Here is a 17,958-nt window from a genome sequence, read left to right as displayed (position 1 = left end):
TGGATCTCTACAAAGCGTTTATGGAGTGGGAGGAAGCCCAGATTGATGAGCTGGGGGAGAGGTAGAGAGGCTGGTCTGTGGGAGGATGCTTTGGGCAGAGTCAACACGTCCTCATCATGTGCCAGGCTCAGCCTGATTCAATTCAAGGTAGTTCACCGGACACACATGACGGTGGCCCGGATGAGCAAGTTTTTCGGGATAGAGAACAAATGTGTGAGGTGTGCGGGAGGGCCAGCAAACCATGTCCATATGTTCTGGGCATGCCCGTAGCTTAGGGGATACTGGGCAGGGATTTGCGGATTTACTTAAAACAAGGGTGGCGTCGAGTCCAGAGGTGGCGATCTTTGGCGTGTCGGAAGACCCGGGAGTCCAGGGGGGCGAGAGAGGCTGACGTTTTGGCCTTTGCCTCCTTGGTAGCCTGGAGATGGATATTGTTAGTGTGACAGGACTCGAAGCCCCTGAAATCAGAGGTTTGGGTTAGCGATATGGCCGGGCTTCTCCGACTGGAGAAAATTCAGTTCGCCCTGAGAGAATCAATGTTAGGGTTCGTCCAGAGGTGGCAGCTGTTTATAGACTTCTTTGGGGAAAGCTAAACTGTCAGCAGAGGCAATAAAAGGGAGGGGGGGGAGGGGAGTTATGCTACTTTGTATTCATGGTAGGCGGGATTAGTGAGAAATGTTTTTTGCACTATGTTTATATTTGTACTGTTTATTGTTATAAAATTATAAATGCCTTAATAAAATGTTTTTAAAACAAAAAGAAAAAAAAAGATGGGCTCATGGGGATAGGTGTGGGCCTAGATAGGGTGCTATGTCAGAGGGTTAGAGCAGACTCGATGGGCTGAATGGCCTCCTTCTGCACTGTAGGGATTCTATGTGAAAGGTAGGACTCCCTTACCTCTCTCCAACTGAGTGATCCCTTATTCAACTTCTTTGATAGAACCAGCAGAAACCATGGCCTACACGGATTGTGATGCCTGTTCCCATGGGGGTATGTTGCCCCTTGGCAAAATGCTCCCCTTTATTGTTTCTTCTGTCACGGCTCCATCTGAATGGATGGCTACTGGCTCTGCTCAACAGAGTGAGGTCCCAAACTGCACAGAGATTCCACCCACAAAAAACCTTCAGAACTCACACATAAACAGAGGTGAGTGGACTGTATCAGGTCTCTGCTAGTTCCAGGATCCAACTGGTTCTAATCCGATGAGCAGAACGTCTATCCCTTGCACCGATGGCCCAGAGAGTGGAACAAGGATTGAGGATTCCCAAAGTCGCAGATTTTGATCCTGAGGGTAACTCAGGTCCTGATACATCACCGATACATCTCCAAAGATGGAGAGGGGTCTTCCAAGTGGAGCCTACACTTGCAACGTTGCCTGAAGACGAGTGGGGCTGAAACGGCCAATAGCATGTGATTGGCCAGCCTCATGCTGGAATGGCATAGACAGGAAACCAAATTGCAAAAGGACAGATGGGTACTGTCAAGGGGGTAAGTTTTAGAGAGGGCTTCACCATAGGTAAGATGGAGAGGAGGTGGTTTAGGGAGGAAATCCCAAAGTCCTGCATTAACCTAAGTTATACCACAGGTTGTACTCATTCAGGCTCTTTACCTCCATGTACACATACATTTGTGTCTCTGATGTTCATTTGTTTCTGTGCCTGCAGGTGAATTCTCAGACGTGAGAATTTTATGGGTCAGTTTTAGCTATTTAATGGATTGTTTATTTTAACCACAGTTCGGAATTCAAGATAAGCCTCCGCCCCGACAGAAAAAGAAAGATTGGGATTTGCTTCATGGTCTCAGCATATTCCTGAAGCACTTTAAACCCAATGGCGTAATTTTGAAGCCTCGTCACAGTTGGAATGCACTGTAACCACACCGAGAAGATAAAGTATTACGCCCAGATTTCCATGAAGTCAGGCCGTCAGATGTGTTAACTGCAAAACAGGTTCATTCGGATCCCCAGGATTGAATGCATTGGGCATCTGACAGGTAGTGTAAAATGGCCGCTGACACAGTGGTTAGCACTGTTTCTTCACAGCTCCAGGGTCCCAGGTTCGATTCTCAGCTTGGGTCACTGTCTGTGTAGAGTCTGCACGTTCTCCCCGTGTCTGCGTGGGTTTCCTCCCGGTGCTCCAGTTTCCCCCCACAAGTCCCGAAAGACGTGCTGTTAGGTGAATTGGACATTCTGAATTCTCCCTCAGTGTAACAGTGTAACTCTGGTGCGGCCACACCTGGAGTACTGCGTGCAGTTCTGGTCACCACATTATAGGAAGGATGTGGAAGCTTTGGAAAGGGTTCAGAGGAGATTTACTAGGATGTTGCCTGGTATGGAGGGAAGGTCTTACGAGGAAAGGCTCAGGGAATTGAGGTTGTTTTCGTTAGAGAGGAGAAGGCTGAGAGGTGACTTAATAGAAACATATAAGATAGTCAGAGGGTTAGATAGGGTGGACAGTGAGAGTCTTTTTCCTCGGATGGTGATGACCAACACGAGGGGACATAGCTTTAAATTGAGGGGTGATAGATATTGGACAGATGTCAGAGGCAGTTTCTTTACTCAGAGAGTAGTAGGGGTGTGGAACGCCCTGCCTGCAACAGTAGTAGACTCGCCAACTTTAAGGGCATTTAAGTGGTCACTGGATAGACATAGGGATGAAAATGGAATAGTGTAGGTCAGATAGGCTTCAGATGGTTTCACAGGTCGGCGCAACATGGAGGGCCGAAGGGCCCGTACTGCGCTGTAGTGTTCTATGTTCTATGTACCCGAACAGGCGCCGGAATGTGGCGACTAGGGGCTTTTCACAGTAACTTCATTGCAGTGTTAATGTAAGCCTACTTGTGACAATAAAGATTATAATTATTAATTACCCATTTGTATTTTCTTTCATCCGCTAACTGCTAAAAACTGCACGTTTGGATTTTCAATTAAATCAAGTGAAATTAGTTGAATTGTGGAAGGCCATCTCCAATATTTATGGACCGCAAGGGGTTCGAGAAGACAGCTCACCACCACCTTGTCAATGGCAATTCGGGATGGGCAATAAACGCTGGCCGAGCCGGTGACGTCCACGTTCCATAAAAGGATTAAGAAATACTTTGCTTCATACATTTCCTTCTCCAGGATTGGTTCATGGTTGCAGATTTGGTCGAGATAAATTCGATTTTCGGCTGACTGTTATAAATAGCCAACCTTCAAATCAATCTGACGAGGGTATTGTTCCCGCTTGTTACATGACTGCTGATTGTCTCTGAAACTGTGTCTTTATCTTCTTAGATCAAAGAAGTGCGTGATTTAGATGAAAGCCGTAGACGCAATGGGCTCAGTTTTCTACTTCTTACATGTCCTCATTAGCGTAAATCACTTATAGACAGTTGCGCGCATCTAATAGAGTCTGTGTCTGCTCTGTGCAGAAGTCTGAAACAATGATCATGACTCCTACCCAACTTCTAGGCTTTAGTTTAATCACACATGGGGGGGAAATAATGCTTTTTAAAAATGTCTTTTTGTCTAAATGTGCTTTTATTGAAAAGGGAGCGCCTTTGATATTCTTGGTGTAATGTAAATGTTGCCTTTAATAAGGTGAAACTAAATGAATTAACACAGTGGGCTATATTGCCACTCCTTGCCCACTTACAAATTTCTCCCAGGGTGTGGTTGTCGGAGAGGACAGACCTCAGCATGGGAGGGGGTTCAGACCGAGGCGGGGGAGCCTGGCGGGGGGTGGGGAGGGGGGGAGAGGTCGGACCTTGGGGATGGGGGGGAAGTAGTCAGAGGTCGGAGGCGTTGTGGGTTTGGGTCGAGGGGTTGGGTTGGGCCTCGGGGCTAGGTATGCTGGATTGGGGGGGGGGGGTCAGGTCATGAGGAGGGGTTGAGGTGTCAAACGCAGGTCGCGGGCGAGGGGATTTCATGGGGAATCAGGGGTTGAAGAATACCGTATGGTGATGTCATTAGTCAGGGAGATAGGCGTATCCGCTAGGGGATCAGGATAAGGCGGGGGGAGGTGGCGGAGGGGGGTAGAGTCCAGTGGGAGAGTGGCGATTGATGGTGGGCAGTCAGGAACTTTAAATATTTACCCAGAAGTTAGAAGAGGTTTTTATTCTTCTAACTTTTTCTGAGTAACAATTGGTTTCACCCTGGCAGAACCATCCAAGGATTGTGATTTAAATCACAGCACTGGGCAATTGCCCAGAGGAAGTTGGTACTTCTGGGAAATTGCTGAAAATCCTGAGAGAGATTCCCCAGTGCAGATCCTTTGGGGTAACCTTCCCCTCCCGCACAGTCCGACGCTGGGGAGGTCAGAGGTTATGGCCCAAAATATTACTACTTGCTACCTTGAAGGGAAAACTAAACATGACCTAAAGCAGAAAAGAGAATTACAGTTCAGGTTGAGTCTATCGATGGGGCAGTGTGGCGACACAGTGGTTAGCACTGCTGTCTCACAGCGCCAGGGACCCGGGTCCAATGCCAACCTCGGGTTACTGTCTATGTGGATATAGTGTGGGTTTCCTCTGGGTGCTCCGGTTTCCTCCCACAGTTCAAAGATGTGCGGGTTAGGTGGATTGGCCACACTACATGAAAATGGCTTATTGTCACAAGTAGGCTTCAAATTAAGTTACTGTGAAAAGCCCCTAGTCGCCACTTTCATGCGCCTGTTTGGGGAGGCAGGTACGGGAATTGAACCGTGCTGCTGGCCTGCTTTAAAAACCAGTGATTTAGCCCAGTGTGCTAAACCAGCCCCTTAGCGTCAAAAGGTTCGGTGGGCTTACAGGGATATTGTGGGGTGGGGGATTGAGCCAAGGTAGGGAGGTCTTCCGAAGGGTCGCTGCAGACTTGATGGGCCAAATGGTCCTTCCACTCTGTAGTGATTCTTTTATCATATCTGAACTGCCAGTGCCAGAAATATTACAACGCCCAGTTTTTAAAGGTCCTACCAAATTTCCATCAGATGCAAATTGTGGAAAAGAACCTGATGATGAATGATCTCTTTCTGAGAAACTGCAGTGTGTTCTCTTGCCCTGATTCTTTCAATACTTATACATCGTTGAAGGGAGTCGATGATCAGAGAAATCCCGATTATTTTACGACATGCAGACGAGGATCCTGCGATCTGTCTCATATGTCTCAATTTCAAAACAAGGATATTGACAGCTTGCGCTAAAACTAACTTCATCTTCTCTTGGGAACTAATGCATCACTATGAGTTTTCTTGTCCATCGACTGCTTACTTACTAAAAATGGTTCAGAAAATTTTTCACAATCCCACAAGAAATAGGAAAGAAATAAAGCCCTTTCGAAAAGCATGTTGCTCTTCTGTTGACACCACTTTGGTACATAATTTGGTGGCGTGATATTTTGCCATTTAGTTTAAAGCAGCATTATAGCATCTCCTTCTTTTCAGACAGTCCTTCGGGATCGAGAACGACTTGCTCCCACTCCGGTCCAACGGGTTCTAAGACGGCTGATGGGTTCAATGTGAGATATGCAGCCACATGATGTAGAGAGCACCAAGTAACCGATGCACCAACATAATGGATTTAAAAATAGGTGCCACAGTTCCAGGCAGTTGCTTTTTAAACTCAGATTAATACTTACGACAGCCTTCTTCGTCAGAGCCATCTTTGCAGTCCGTGTCTCCATCGCAATACCAATGCTCTGCAATGCAACTGCCGTCGTTACAGCGAAATTCTTTGTCAGAACATTTTCTCATGTCTGCAACAGAATAGCAAAAGACAGCAAAAATAAAACGCCTCTCCTGGGGAAAGACCAATGCTGACCCAGCAAACTGGACACGAAGAATAGAACATCAGGTCACCTATTTAATTAGCCAAAGGGTCCATCAGGACCTGCTTGTGATTTTTTTTTAATAACAAATATTTTATTAAGGCATTTATGGTTTTATAACAACAAAAGATACAACTACAAATGTAAACATAATTCAGTGCTTAGCACACCCCTCCATCTCTCATTGTTCCCACTTGAGCTAGACAAAATTAACCTAACACCCTCTATCTCCCTTACTCCCTCACCCCCCATATTCTATCTGCTAACAGTATAGTTTTCCCCGAAGAAGTCTATGAACAGCTGCCACCTCTGGACGAACCCTAGCAGGGTAGCATGGTGGTTAGCATAAATGCTTCACAGCTCCAGGGTCCCAGGTTCGATTCCCGGCTGGGTCACTGTCTGTGTGGAGTCTGCACGTCCTCCCCCTGTGTGCGTGGGTTTCCTCCGGGTGCTCCGGTTTCCTCCCACAGTCCAAAGATGTGCGGTTAGGTGGATTGGCCATGCTAAATTGCCCGTAGTGTCCTAATAAAAGTAAGGTTAGGGGGGGTTGTTGGGTTACGGGTATAGGGTGGTTACGTGGGTTTGAGTAGGGTGATCATGGCTCGGCACAACATTGAGGGCCGAAGGGCCTGTTCTGTGCTGTACTGTTCTATGTTCTATTGATCCTCTCAGGGCGAATTTGATTATCTCAAGCCTGAGAAACCCAGCCATGTCGCTAACCCTGATTTCGGGGGCTTCGAGTCCCTCCAGCCAGTAAGATCCGTCTCCGGGCTACCAAGGAGGCAAAGGCCAAAACATCGGCCTCTCGTCCCCTGGACTCCCAGGTCTTCCGACACTACAAAGATCGCCACCTCTGGACTCGGCGCCACCCTTGTTTTTAGTACCGTGGACATGACATCCGCAAATCGCTGCCAGAATCCCCAGAGCTATGGGCATGTCCAAAACACGTGGACATGTTTGCAGGCCCTCCTGCATGCCTCACGCACCTGTCCTCCACCCCAAAAAACCTGCTCATTTGGGCCACCGCCATGTGTGCCCGGTGGGTCTACTCATCCGGGCCACCGCCATGTGTGCCTGGTGGGCCACCTTGAACTGTACCAGGCTGAGCCTGGCACATGATGAGATCGCGTTGACTCTGCTCGGAGCATCCTCCCACAGACCCTCCTCTAACTCCTTTCGCAACTAATCTCATTTACGCTTTAGCTCATCTTTCTGGGTTTCCTAAGTTCCGATACCTTCCCCTCCCCCACTCCCGTTCTAGAGGCTACCCTGTCCTGTATCCCCTGTGGCGGTAGAAACGGAAAGGTCGAAACCTGCCTTTGCGCAAAATCCCTCACCTGCAGGTAACGAATCCCATTCTCTCCCAGCAATTCAAACTCCTCTTCCAGATCCTCCAAACAGGGAAAGCTCCCATCAATAAACAGATCCCTCAGCCTCTCAATCCCTGCTCCCTACCACCTACGAAATCCCCCCCCCCCCCCCCCCCCCCCATCCAGCCTCCCCAGTACAAACCGGTGATTACCACAAATTGGAGCCCACACCGACGCTCCCTCCACTCCCATATGCTTCCTCCACTGCCCCCAAACTCTCAGGGCCTCCACTACCACTGTGCCTGAACAGCAGAGGAGCCGTTACCAATGCCCCCAACCTTGGGCCCTGACATGAGGCTGCGTCCACCCGTTCCCACATCGACCCCTCCCCCACTACCCTAATGATGGCTATGTTTGCCGCCCAGTAATAGCTCCTAAAGTCTGGCAGTGCCAACCCTCCCTGCCCCCCCTCGACTCCGCTCCAGCAGCACTTTCTTAACTCGTGGGGTTTTACCCTGCCCACACAAACCCAGAGATCACCGCATTCACCCGCTGAAAAAAAGGCCTTTGGGATAAAAATAGGGAGGCACTGGAAAACAAACAAAAAATCTCGGGAGAGCCGTCATCTTTACGGTCTGTACCCTCCCTGCCAGTGACAACGGGAACATGTCCCACCTCCGGAAGTCCTCCTGACCTGCTTGTGATTTTTAAAGTGATGCTTTTTGCATAGGAAACTTATCATGGCGCTTCTTCACAAAGGCCAGTTGACCACAAGTAGAGTCGCACTCACCACACTGTTCATCACTGTCGTCCCCACAATCATTGTCCCCATCGCAGTGCCACAGGCTCCGGATACAATAACCATTCTGACAGTGGAACTCATCCTCCTCACACTCGCGAGGCGCTGAAATGCAGAAGCAGAATTAAATAACCTTTGGCTGCGTCTGGTGGTCAGTTTATTTGCAGAATGAACCATTTCACTTGAGGTTATTTCATTCCTTTCACACCTCAATGATATTTCAGCCTCGTTGGCTGCGCTGGGCCATTAAATCCACGTGCACCTCGGTACAAATCCCTCACCTACCTCTCTATAACTTGATGCCTGGTGTTACACTTTCATCACTCTTTTAGTGTCAAAATTGTAATTGTTGTCTCCAATTTTTAAAATTTGTTTACGGGACATGGGCGGGACGGTGCGTGGCTTGGAGTGGAACTTTCAGGTGATGGTGTTCCCATGAATCTGCTGCCCTGGTCTGGCTGGATGTCAGTGGTCATGGATTTGGAAGGTGCTGTTTAAGGGAGAGCTGGGTGAGTTTTTGCAGTGCACCTTAGATAGAAGAATAGAACGATACAGCGCAGTACAGGCCCTTCGGCCCTCGATGTTGCACCGACATGGAAAAAATCTAAAGGCCATCTAACCTACACTATGCCATTATCATCCATATGCTTATCCAATAAATTTTTAAATGCCCTCAATGTTGGCGTGTTCACTACTGTTGCAGGTAGGGCATTCCACGGCCTCACCACTCTTTGCGTAAAAAACCCACCTCTGACCTCTGTCCTATATCTATTACCCCTCAATTTAAGGCTATGTCCCCTCGTGCTAGCCACCTCCATCCGCGGGAGAAGGCTCTCGCTGTCCACCCTATCTAACCCTCTGATCATTTTGTATGCCTCTATTAAGTCACCTCTTAACCTTCTTCTCTCTAACGAAAACAACCTCAAGTCCATCAGCCTTTCCTCATAAGATTTTCCCTCCATACCAGGCAACATCCTGGTAAATCTCCTCTGCACCCGTTCCAAAGCTTCCACGTCCTTCCTATAATGAGGCGACCAGAACTGTACGCAATACTCCAAATGCGGCCGTACTAGAGTTTTGTACAACTGCAACATGACCTCATGGCTCCGGAACTCAATCCCTCTACCAATAAAGGCCAACACACCGTAGGCCTTCTTCACAACCCTATCAACCTGGGTGGCAACTTTCAGGGATCTATGTACATGGACACCGAGATCCCTCTGCTCATCCACACTACCAAGAATTTTACCATTAGCCAAATATTCCGCATTTCTGTTATTCTTTCCAAAGTGAATCACCTCACACTTCTCCACATTAAACTCCATTTGCCACCTCTCAGCCCAGCTCTGCAGCTTATCTATGTCCCTCTGTAACCTGCAACATCCTTCCGCACTGTCTACAACTCCACCGACTTTAGTGTCGTCTGCAAATTTACTCACCCATCCTTCTGCGCCCTCCTCTAGGTCATTTATAAAAATGACAAACAGCAACGGCCCCAGAACAGATCCTTGTGGTACGCCACTCGTAACTGAGTTTAAGGCTCAATTTAAGGCTTGTAGAAGGTTAGCACTGTTGCCACTGTACGATGGTGGAGGAGGGAGTGAATGTTTGTGGAAGGGGGAGCAATCAAGGGGGACACGTTGCCCTGTATGGTGTTGGACTTCTCCAGTGTTGTTGGAGCTGCACTCCTCCAGGCAAGCAGCCAGTATTCCATTACACACCTGTAATTTTGTAGGTGGTGGAAAGGCTTTGGAGAGTCAGGAGATGAGTTGGTGGTTGCAGGACTGCCAGCGTCTGATTGTATATACCTGGCTAGGCCAATTCAGTTTCTGGTACATGGTAACTCCCAAGGTGTTTATCATGGGGGGCTTCAGCAACATAAATGCAACCCAATAGCTTTTAAAATGGGATTTCTTTAAATAAAAGACTATTCTGATCATACATCGGGGAAACTCATCAGGACTGATGCTAGAATGCCAAATTTCAAAGGGAACAACCAATACTGCACAATAAAAAGGTGTCGGTTGGATGGCGTTTTTTTTTTTGTTCCCTTTGAAATTTGGTGTTCTTGTATTTGTCCCATTGAGGGCAAGATGAAAAGCTTCGACAGTATTTCTCTCATTTCGCCAATCCTCAAATTCTGTCCGACCAAGCATCCGTTGAGTTGTCTTTTTCGAGTCTTTTAATTCCTCAGAGAAATGTTTTTACTCGAAGATCTCTACCTCTCTGGAAAAAAAAGGCTGTTCTGGCCTTGATATTCCTTCTCACATCTGTGAGTGATGCTGGAGATGAATTTGGATTGTACGGTCTGAGCATGTGCAGTGTACCTGAATTCCCAGGGTGCATCAAACCACCCGCACTAATGGAATGTTTGCCTGTGGCATCTAACAATTTCCTGCTCAAAAAACGTTTTTCAGAATAATTTGAAGAACAGCTGGAGGGCAAATTTGAAAATCTTTACTGAGGTAAAATTTAAGTGGGCCAATTTTCTTTCAAGCAGAGAGAGGGGCTGTGAATGTGAATGAGAGAATAATTGCAGCTTACTGTTTGCTCGTAGGGTTTTTCTCCCCCTCATGTTCCATAAAGGACTGAGGATGGAAACATTATAATTGTTAACAGCTGACAGGCACTGAGACCACAAAAAATGGGTCATAAAGTATTTTTCCTCATTTAATTTGTTATTCAAACAAAAGGCAATTGCGCTAAATTTCAAAAGCTCCAGTCGGCATCTATATTTTTGGAGCTGACAGATTAAGATGGGGTTGGAATCTCATCACCCCGCCCCCCCCTCTCGCGCTGACCCTCTTGGCCAGAGGGTCAGTTGTATTTAATTGGGTGAGAGGCTGTTGAGTGGGAACCCATCACCTTCCTGACTCCAGCCCAATTAATCCAGAGTGAGGGAAAGGCCCATGGGCAATCTTCTGGCCTCACTGTCCATTTAAGGGACTCATTCTGCTGTCGCTGGTATTAACTGAGCTGTGGACCTGACATGCAGGGTGCGCGACAAGCAAACCCATGTGGTGTTGCCAGCGCTTTCCCGGAAAGAGACAACATGGGGCTGTCGTCAGCCGGGGCCCCCATCACCTCCACAAGATTCCCCACAGAGAGAGAAATGCACAGGGGGGATATGCATTCAGACATCGATAGAACATGCCGCGTTTAATATTACCGCGATCCCTTAGAAAGTCACAAACCTGTGGCTCTACAAGGTACCCTTTCAAACTGTACTGTTGTGCCCATGATTGTCTCCTGCTCTCACTGGTGACAGAGATGAGGAACACACTGGGAACTAAACCGTACATTCACCACCCAGTTGTGCCAAACCTCAGGCCCACCATCCACACTTCCACTTCAGGCTCCTACTCCATAGGGACGTTTTATCAAAGGATTCTCTGTTGACAAACGGCAGAAATCCCATCAAACCCGAGGACTTCCACCCATTTCCTGGTGTTACAAATTATCAGTAGCATCTCCCAGTGCTACAACGGTAGCACAGTGGTTAGCACAGTTGCTTCACAGCTTCAGGGTCCCAGGTTCGATTCCCGGCTTGGGTAACTGTCTGTGCGGAGTCTGCACGTTCTCCCCGTGTCTGCGTGGGTTTCCTCCGGGTGCTCCGGTTTCCTCCCACATTCCAAAGACGTGAAGGTTAGGTGGATTGGCCGTGCTAAATTGTCCTTAGTGTCCAAAAGAAAAGGTTGGGTGGGGTTACTGTGCTACAGGGATAGGGTGGGGGTGTGAGCTTGGGTAGAGTGCTCTTTCCAAGGGCCGGTGCAGACTCGATGGGCCGAATGGCGTCCTTCTGCACTGTAAATTCTATGTCTATAACCGCGGAGACTGCCCCCCAGTATTGCTAAACCCATTTCCATTCCCCAATACACCAGCTATCTACCTCCCAATTGATGCATCTTGCGAAACCTGTAATTTTTCTCAGTCTTTGCAGTTTTGAATTAGAAGTAAGTAGTAGAATTATTTGTATAAACAACTAAAATTCCTTCATTTGCAATTTGTACCAAATGATGGGCAGAGTTGTGAAATCCAATCCCCAAAAGCACCAGCAAAATTCACAGCACGGATTTTAATAAAAAATAGAATTTAGCTCCCTCAGTGACTGTAAATCAGTGATCCCAATGCTAACCCCTTACATAGTCGAATCAACACAATTATTGTAAAACAGCAAATCCTCCGATCCTGCCCATATGTGACAGCATGGGTGGTCTACTAACTTTAAAAAAAATAATTTGCAGGATGTGGCAAGGCCAGCATTTATTGGCCATCTTTAACTTCCCTCGAGAAGGTGGTGGTGTTCCCATGTGACTGCTGCACTTTTCCTTTGTGCCTTTGGGAGGTGCTGTCGAAGAAGCCGAGATGAGTTGCTGCAGTGCAACTGATCGACGGTGCGTCCTGCAGTCCAGTGGTGAATGGAGTGAATATTTTAAGGTGATGGATGGGACATTAACCAAATGGACTGCTTTGCCACGGGTTTAGGTGGTGTTGTCTTGAGTGTTGTTGGAGCCGCAATCATCCAGGCAGGAGGAGAGTATTCCATCGCACCCCTGACATCTGCCTTTTTAGATGGCGAGCAAGGGTTTGGGGAGTCAGGAGGTGAGTTACTCTCCACAGAATTCCCAACCTCTGACCTGCTCTTGTGGCCACAGTATTTACACAGCTGGTCCAGTTCACATTTTTCTCAATGAGAACCCGCAGGATTCTGACAGTGGGGGATTCAGCATTGGTAATGCTGCTGAGTGACTAGAGGAGATGGTTAAATTTGGTCATCTTGGGCATGGCCCTTGTCTGGTACGTATGTGGTATGAATCCTACTTGCCATAAAGTTGCCCAAGCTAATTGTTATCCAGGTCTTGCTGCATATGGGCATTATCTGAGAGGTGTAAATGGAAGTGAATACTGTGCAATCATTCATGAACACTTCTGACTACATTGCAGGGAAGGTCACGCGTGAAGCAGCTGAAGACGGTTGGGCTAGGACACTACTGTGAGCAACGCTGATGGCAATGTCCTGGGACTGAGGTGACTGACCTCTAACAATCACCTCCCTTTGTGGATGGGAACCCCACCATCTGGAAGCTCTCTTCCAAGCCTCACCCCATCCTAACTTGGAAATATATCATCGTTTCTTCACTGTCGCAGGATCATAACCCTGGGGCGGGATTCTTCCTTTTGGGGACCAAGTCCCCACCCCCCGCTGGAAAATGGGCTAGAATCATTCCAGACTTTTTCCTAGAAAGTCCTGGGTGATTCTCCGATCTCCATGGGGCTAGCACAGCCCTGGCGTGTGTCCCGCAGCTCTGGCTGCCGGCGGGGCCTGCTGTCCAGGCTGAGCATGCGCGTGGCTTCCGCAAGCGGGTCTGTGCAACGTGCGCGGCTTCCCACTTAGACGCGGGAAACGCTGACATGGCGGATGGAGACGGTGGGCCGTGCGGAGAAAGGTAGGTCCTCCTCCAATTGTGATGGCTCGCCCATCGGTGGCCCCCGATCGCGGGCCTGCCCACTGCTGAGGCCTCCCCCAGAGACCGGTTCCCCCCCCCCCCCCCCCCCCCACCCCCCGGACCGCCACCATGGATTCGAGTCCGAGCTCCCGCCAGGTGGTATCAGATTAGAACCACGCCGGTGGGACTCGTCGGAGTTCGGCCCATCGAGCGCCGGAGAATCGCTGCTGGGGGCTTTTTCAGCTGCCCCCGACCGGCGCCGCGTGGACCGCGCCGCACGGCTGGCGGGCGATTCTCCGGTCCGTGGAGAATCGTGTCCCGACATTGGAGCGGCGTGGCGGGATTCTTGCGCCGCCCCGCCGATTCTCCGACCCGGCGCGGGCGCGGAGAATCCCGGCACTGGAACGCCCTGCCTAACAGAACGATACCTACACCACATGGACTGCAGTGGTTCAACAAGGCAGCTCACCAGTACCTTCTCAAGGGCAATTAGGGATGGGCAATAAATGCTGGCCTAGCCAGTGAAACCCACACCCCATGAAAGAATCGAAGAAAAGGATGAATCCAACGAGTGGAGAGTTCCCTCTCTGGTTCCCGTTGACTTCAATTTTGCTCGGGCTCCTGGATGGATGGTCAAAAGCTGTCTTGATGTTGAGAACATTCACTCCCGCCTCACCTCTGGATTTCAGCCCCTTTGCCCATGTTTGGATCTTGGTGGTAATGAGCTCTGCAGCTGAGTGACCCTGGTGGAACCCAAATTGAGCATTGGTGAATTACTGCTGGACAGCACTGTCAACAGCACGTTGCTAAAGATGGGGAGGTGATTAGCTTGACTGGATTGGCTGTTTTATTTTTGAACACAGGCCGTACCTGGTCAAGTGTACACTTTTGTTGGGTCGATGCCAATATTGCAGCTGTGTTGGAACAGCTTAGCTAGAAGCATAGTTAAATCCTGCAATATTAACAATCTGGCATCTTTGTGCTCTTGGCAACTTTTGCCATGAACAATTCCCATTGCTGTTTGAACAATAGAAACTGCTGATATGGATTTGTCAAACTGTACGTACACCCTCCTAATCTGTTGCAATGTCAATACCGCAATGTAACTGCGGCATGATAATTTACATTATGAATATGGACAGACCAGGCCTGGAACCTTTAGTAGAAACAAATGAAATGGATAACAGAGCATTTGAATTCGGCAGCAGCCTGCCTTAGGTTTGTAAGTGCCCACGCGATCATTCCTCTGCTTCAAGCCTCATTCACCCTGAAGACTACACTTGGGTCTTGGCTCCCGACATGCAATGTCGTCGGAGATGAGACACTTAAACCATGAAATATCTTAGGTCTGTCCACACCCTGCTGCTAACCTCCTCCATTATATATTCCATGTCCACATGCATAAAGCAGACTGCCAACGTAAACATATCGTGCGTTAATTATAATCCTCTGTCACTGGTGGGTGAGTCAAATTATAGCGTGATAAATTTATGAAGGCAGTTCACAGTATAAATGCGGACATAGAAATTCATTTAAAAAGGTTGGTGGGGGGGGTGGGGATTGAAGTTTATCTGTAAGCCCTGCACTAATTCTTTCTCCGCTTCTAATCCCACGTTATCTTCAGACACACTGGACGGGATTCACCACGTGCAACAGCCAAAGGACATCGACAACCGTATAATAGGAAAAGCAGGAAATTTTATCTTCATTCCTGAGTTGGAATTATCATTAGAAGAACAATTGTTTGTGTTGTCCGACATTTACCTTTGGACTGGGAAACCAGGCTCTCCAGGGGGTATGCTGGGTTATGCTTCTATACAAAGCCCTATTTGGTATTAATTGCACAGGATGAGGTGACTAGGGGCGCGATCATACGGCCTCGTCGTGCCCGGCTCGGTGACGCAAAGAGATTTTTTTCACGACACTCTGGATTTCGACTTCAGAGGATGTCCCTGCCCTGTCCCCAGCCACCTGGAGTCCTAGTGGCCTGGAAGCCCCCCCAGCATGGCCATCACAACTGGTCACCATTTCTGGAGACCAGTACTAAATCGCACCGGCATGAGGCTTGGTCAATCGGGCCAGTGAATACCGGGAGCCGGCAAACTGCTGTCTCAAATAGGCGACGCATATTTCAATGAGCCCAATGGCTCATTTAAATATACTGATCTGGATCATGGCCCAGCGAGGGCTGTGATCTAGATTGTATCGAGCATAGCTGATGTGCATAGAAGTTTACACCATTCTCCAGCAATAAAAGACATGCACAGGGAGATCGACCTGTTCCTTTCGACTGTTTATGCTGTTCCTTCAGTTCTTTTTGCAAAATCGTCATTAATCTACACATATCATTCATCTACTTGCCAGGTTCAGACACCCTTGTCTCGAGTTATTCTCTCTTCAGGTTTTACTTGCCATAGTTTTTAGATTGCTCAAAATCTGTTCTGCTTTTTTGAAGTAAACTATATTTATGATCTGTGGCATCAACCTACCACGCAGGCACACCAGCGCGAGTCAAGCTGGTGTCAAGAGAAACTTGTTTGAGGCGGTTATATCAAGGAGGCGCACACGCTTGGGCATGTGGAAGCAAGTGTTTGGCAAAAGAGACAACGCAAGGCAAAATACCTGGAGAACCTGCGTAAGGAAGGCCCAAAACGGCACAGAGGGACAAAGTCGGAAAAAAGCAAATTACTGCGGATGCTGGAATCTGAAACGAAAGAGAAAATGCTGGAAAATCTCAGCAAGTCTGGCAGCATCTGTAGGGAGAGAAAAGCGCTAACGTTTCGAGTCCGATGATTCTTTGTCAAAGCTAACAGTCAGAGCACGTGGGGAATATTTATACTGTGGAGTGAGAGAATGAAAGGTGAGTCATAGCCACAGAAAACTAGGGAAACGGGGTGCCAATAGCCACAGAAACCAAGGGGAAAGAGTCCTAATGGCAGTCCCCAGAGAGAACAAAAGGTGTGAGAGGTCAAACAGCAGAGAAACTAACATCAGAGGCTAAACTGTGACAGATGGAGATGTGGGGGGAGGGGAAGGGGGAAGCAAAGGGGAGAAGGGGAAAGGAAAGGTGGATAAGTTTGGGGGAGGGGTTAAATATATATTAAGAAAGAAAGAAGTGGTAAGAGACAGTGGAAATGAAATGGGATGAAAACAAATAGGTCGAGGTGAGGTTGAGCTAATCATCTGAAGTTGTTGAATTCGATGTTGAGGCCGGAAGGCTGTAGCGTGCCTAACCGGAAGATGAGTTGTTGTTCCTCCAGTTTGCGTTGAGCTTCACTGGAACATTGCAGCAGGCCAAGGACAGACATGGGGGCAGGGGAGCAGGGTCTTGTGTTAAAATGGCAACAGGAAGGTCAGGGTCCTGAATGCGCACAGACCGAAGATGCTCAGCAAAGCGATCACCCAGTCTGCGTTTGGTCTCTCCGATATAGAGGAGACCACATTGGGAGCAGCGAATGCAGTAGACCAAATTGGAAGAGATGCAAGCGAAATGCTACTTAACCTGGAATGAGTGTTTTGGGCCTGGGATGTTAAGCATGGAAGAGGTAAAGGGGCAGGTGTTACACCTTCTGCAATTGCATGGGAAGGTGCCATGGGTGATGGGAGAGGTACTGGGTATGGTGGAGGAGTTGGCTAGATTATCTCGGAGGGAATGATCTCTGCAGAATGCTGAAAGAGGGAGTGAAGGGTAGACGTGTTTGGTGGTGGCATCACGCTGAAGTTGGTGAAAATGGCGGAGGATACGGAGGCTGGTGGAATGAAATGTGAGGACGAGAGGGACTCTATCCTTGTTCTGGGAGGGAGGGGAGGGGGCGAGGGTAGTGCCACTGGAGATAAACTGCACACTGTCGAGGGCCCTGCCAACAAAAAAAGTCAGAAGGTGGTCGGGCCTCTCTCTGTGGGACAGGCAGTGAGAGCAGTGGAGAATAGATATTAGTGGGGAAAGATTGTTCCCAGTGCAGCCAGCCCTCGTAACAGGGATGGAAGAAAGACAAGACATCCATCCCATTTTGAGTCAAAGTGGCAGATATTTAAAACAAGAATATGCACCACACGAATTGGATGGAGTTCAGTCTGGCTCTGCAGTTGGAACTTTAACAATTGCAGAGAAGCGTTCAATCATCCGCAATCTAATGGTTGCTTGGTCATGAAAACCTATTCCAACAAGGTATTGCCTCCCATGGTTTGCTAGTTGCTAGGTAGCAGGGTTGAGAAGGGAGATAAATAATGGCTGATGACTGCGAGCCGGTGATAGATGCTCCCTACAATCAGAGAGGGGAATGCGTATCCTTGAGGCACTCAGCACTGACAGCCATCAGGGGACTTCCAATTTATGATCACAAAGATACAGACAGCTTTTAAGTGCATTTACACATAAGGATCAATACACTTCTCTGAGAGATGGTCAAATATAACAGGTTTCATTTTCGAATCAAAAATAGTGTGCTGCAGTTCAGAGGGTCTAAACTGTGATTAAGGTTTGCGACTTGTGTGTGCTACAGTAGAGCTGTTTACACGCAAGAGATGAATCAATGAGAAACCCCTCCAAGGAAAAGGGCAAGATTCTCCGCAAATGCGGAGAATCGTAAAGGCTGCCGTGGGACAGGCCGTGACCCACGG

The 17,958-nt window shown here is 48.4% G+C and overlaps 1 protein-coding gene across 5 annotated transcripts in view; it reads right to left on the bottom strand.

The window, feature by feature from the left end:
* lrp4 (low density lipoprotein receptor-related protein 4) overlaps nt 1-17,958 on the bottom strand; it is a 437,607-nt gene that overhangs the window by 140,598 nt on the left and 279,051 nt on the right. For all 5 annotated transcript variants that reach the window (XM_038808288.1, XM_038808284.1, XM_038808286.1 and 2 more), the window contains exons 4-5: nt 7,883-7,996; nt 5,594-5,710 (exon numbers count right to left, since the gene is read on the bottom strand). In XM_038808288.1, the coding sequence (XP_038664216.1) occupies nt 5,594-5,710; nt 7,883-7,996 (231 nt within the window). The remainder of the gene's footprint in view (nt 1-5,593; nt 5,711-7,882; nt 7,997-17,958) is intronic.

The sequence above is a fragment of the Scyliorhinus canicula genome, chromosome 9, assembly GCF_902713615.1.
Source record: "Scyliorhinus canicula chromosome 9, sScyCan1.1, whole genome shotgun sequence".
In the NCBI taxonomy this organism is placed as follows: Eukaryota; Metazoa; Chordata; class Chondrichthyes; order Carcharhiniformes; family Scyliorhinidae; genus Scyliorhinus; species Scyliorhinus canicula.
This window is presented reverse-complemented; position numbering and strand designations above follow the sequence as displayed.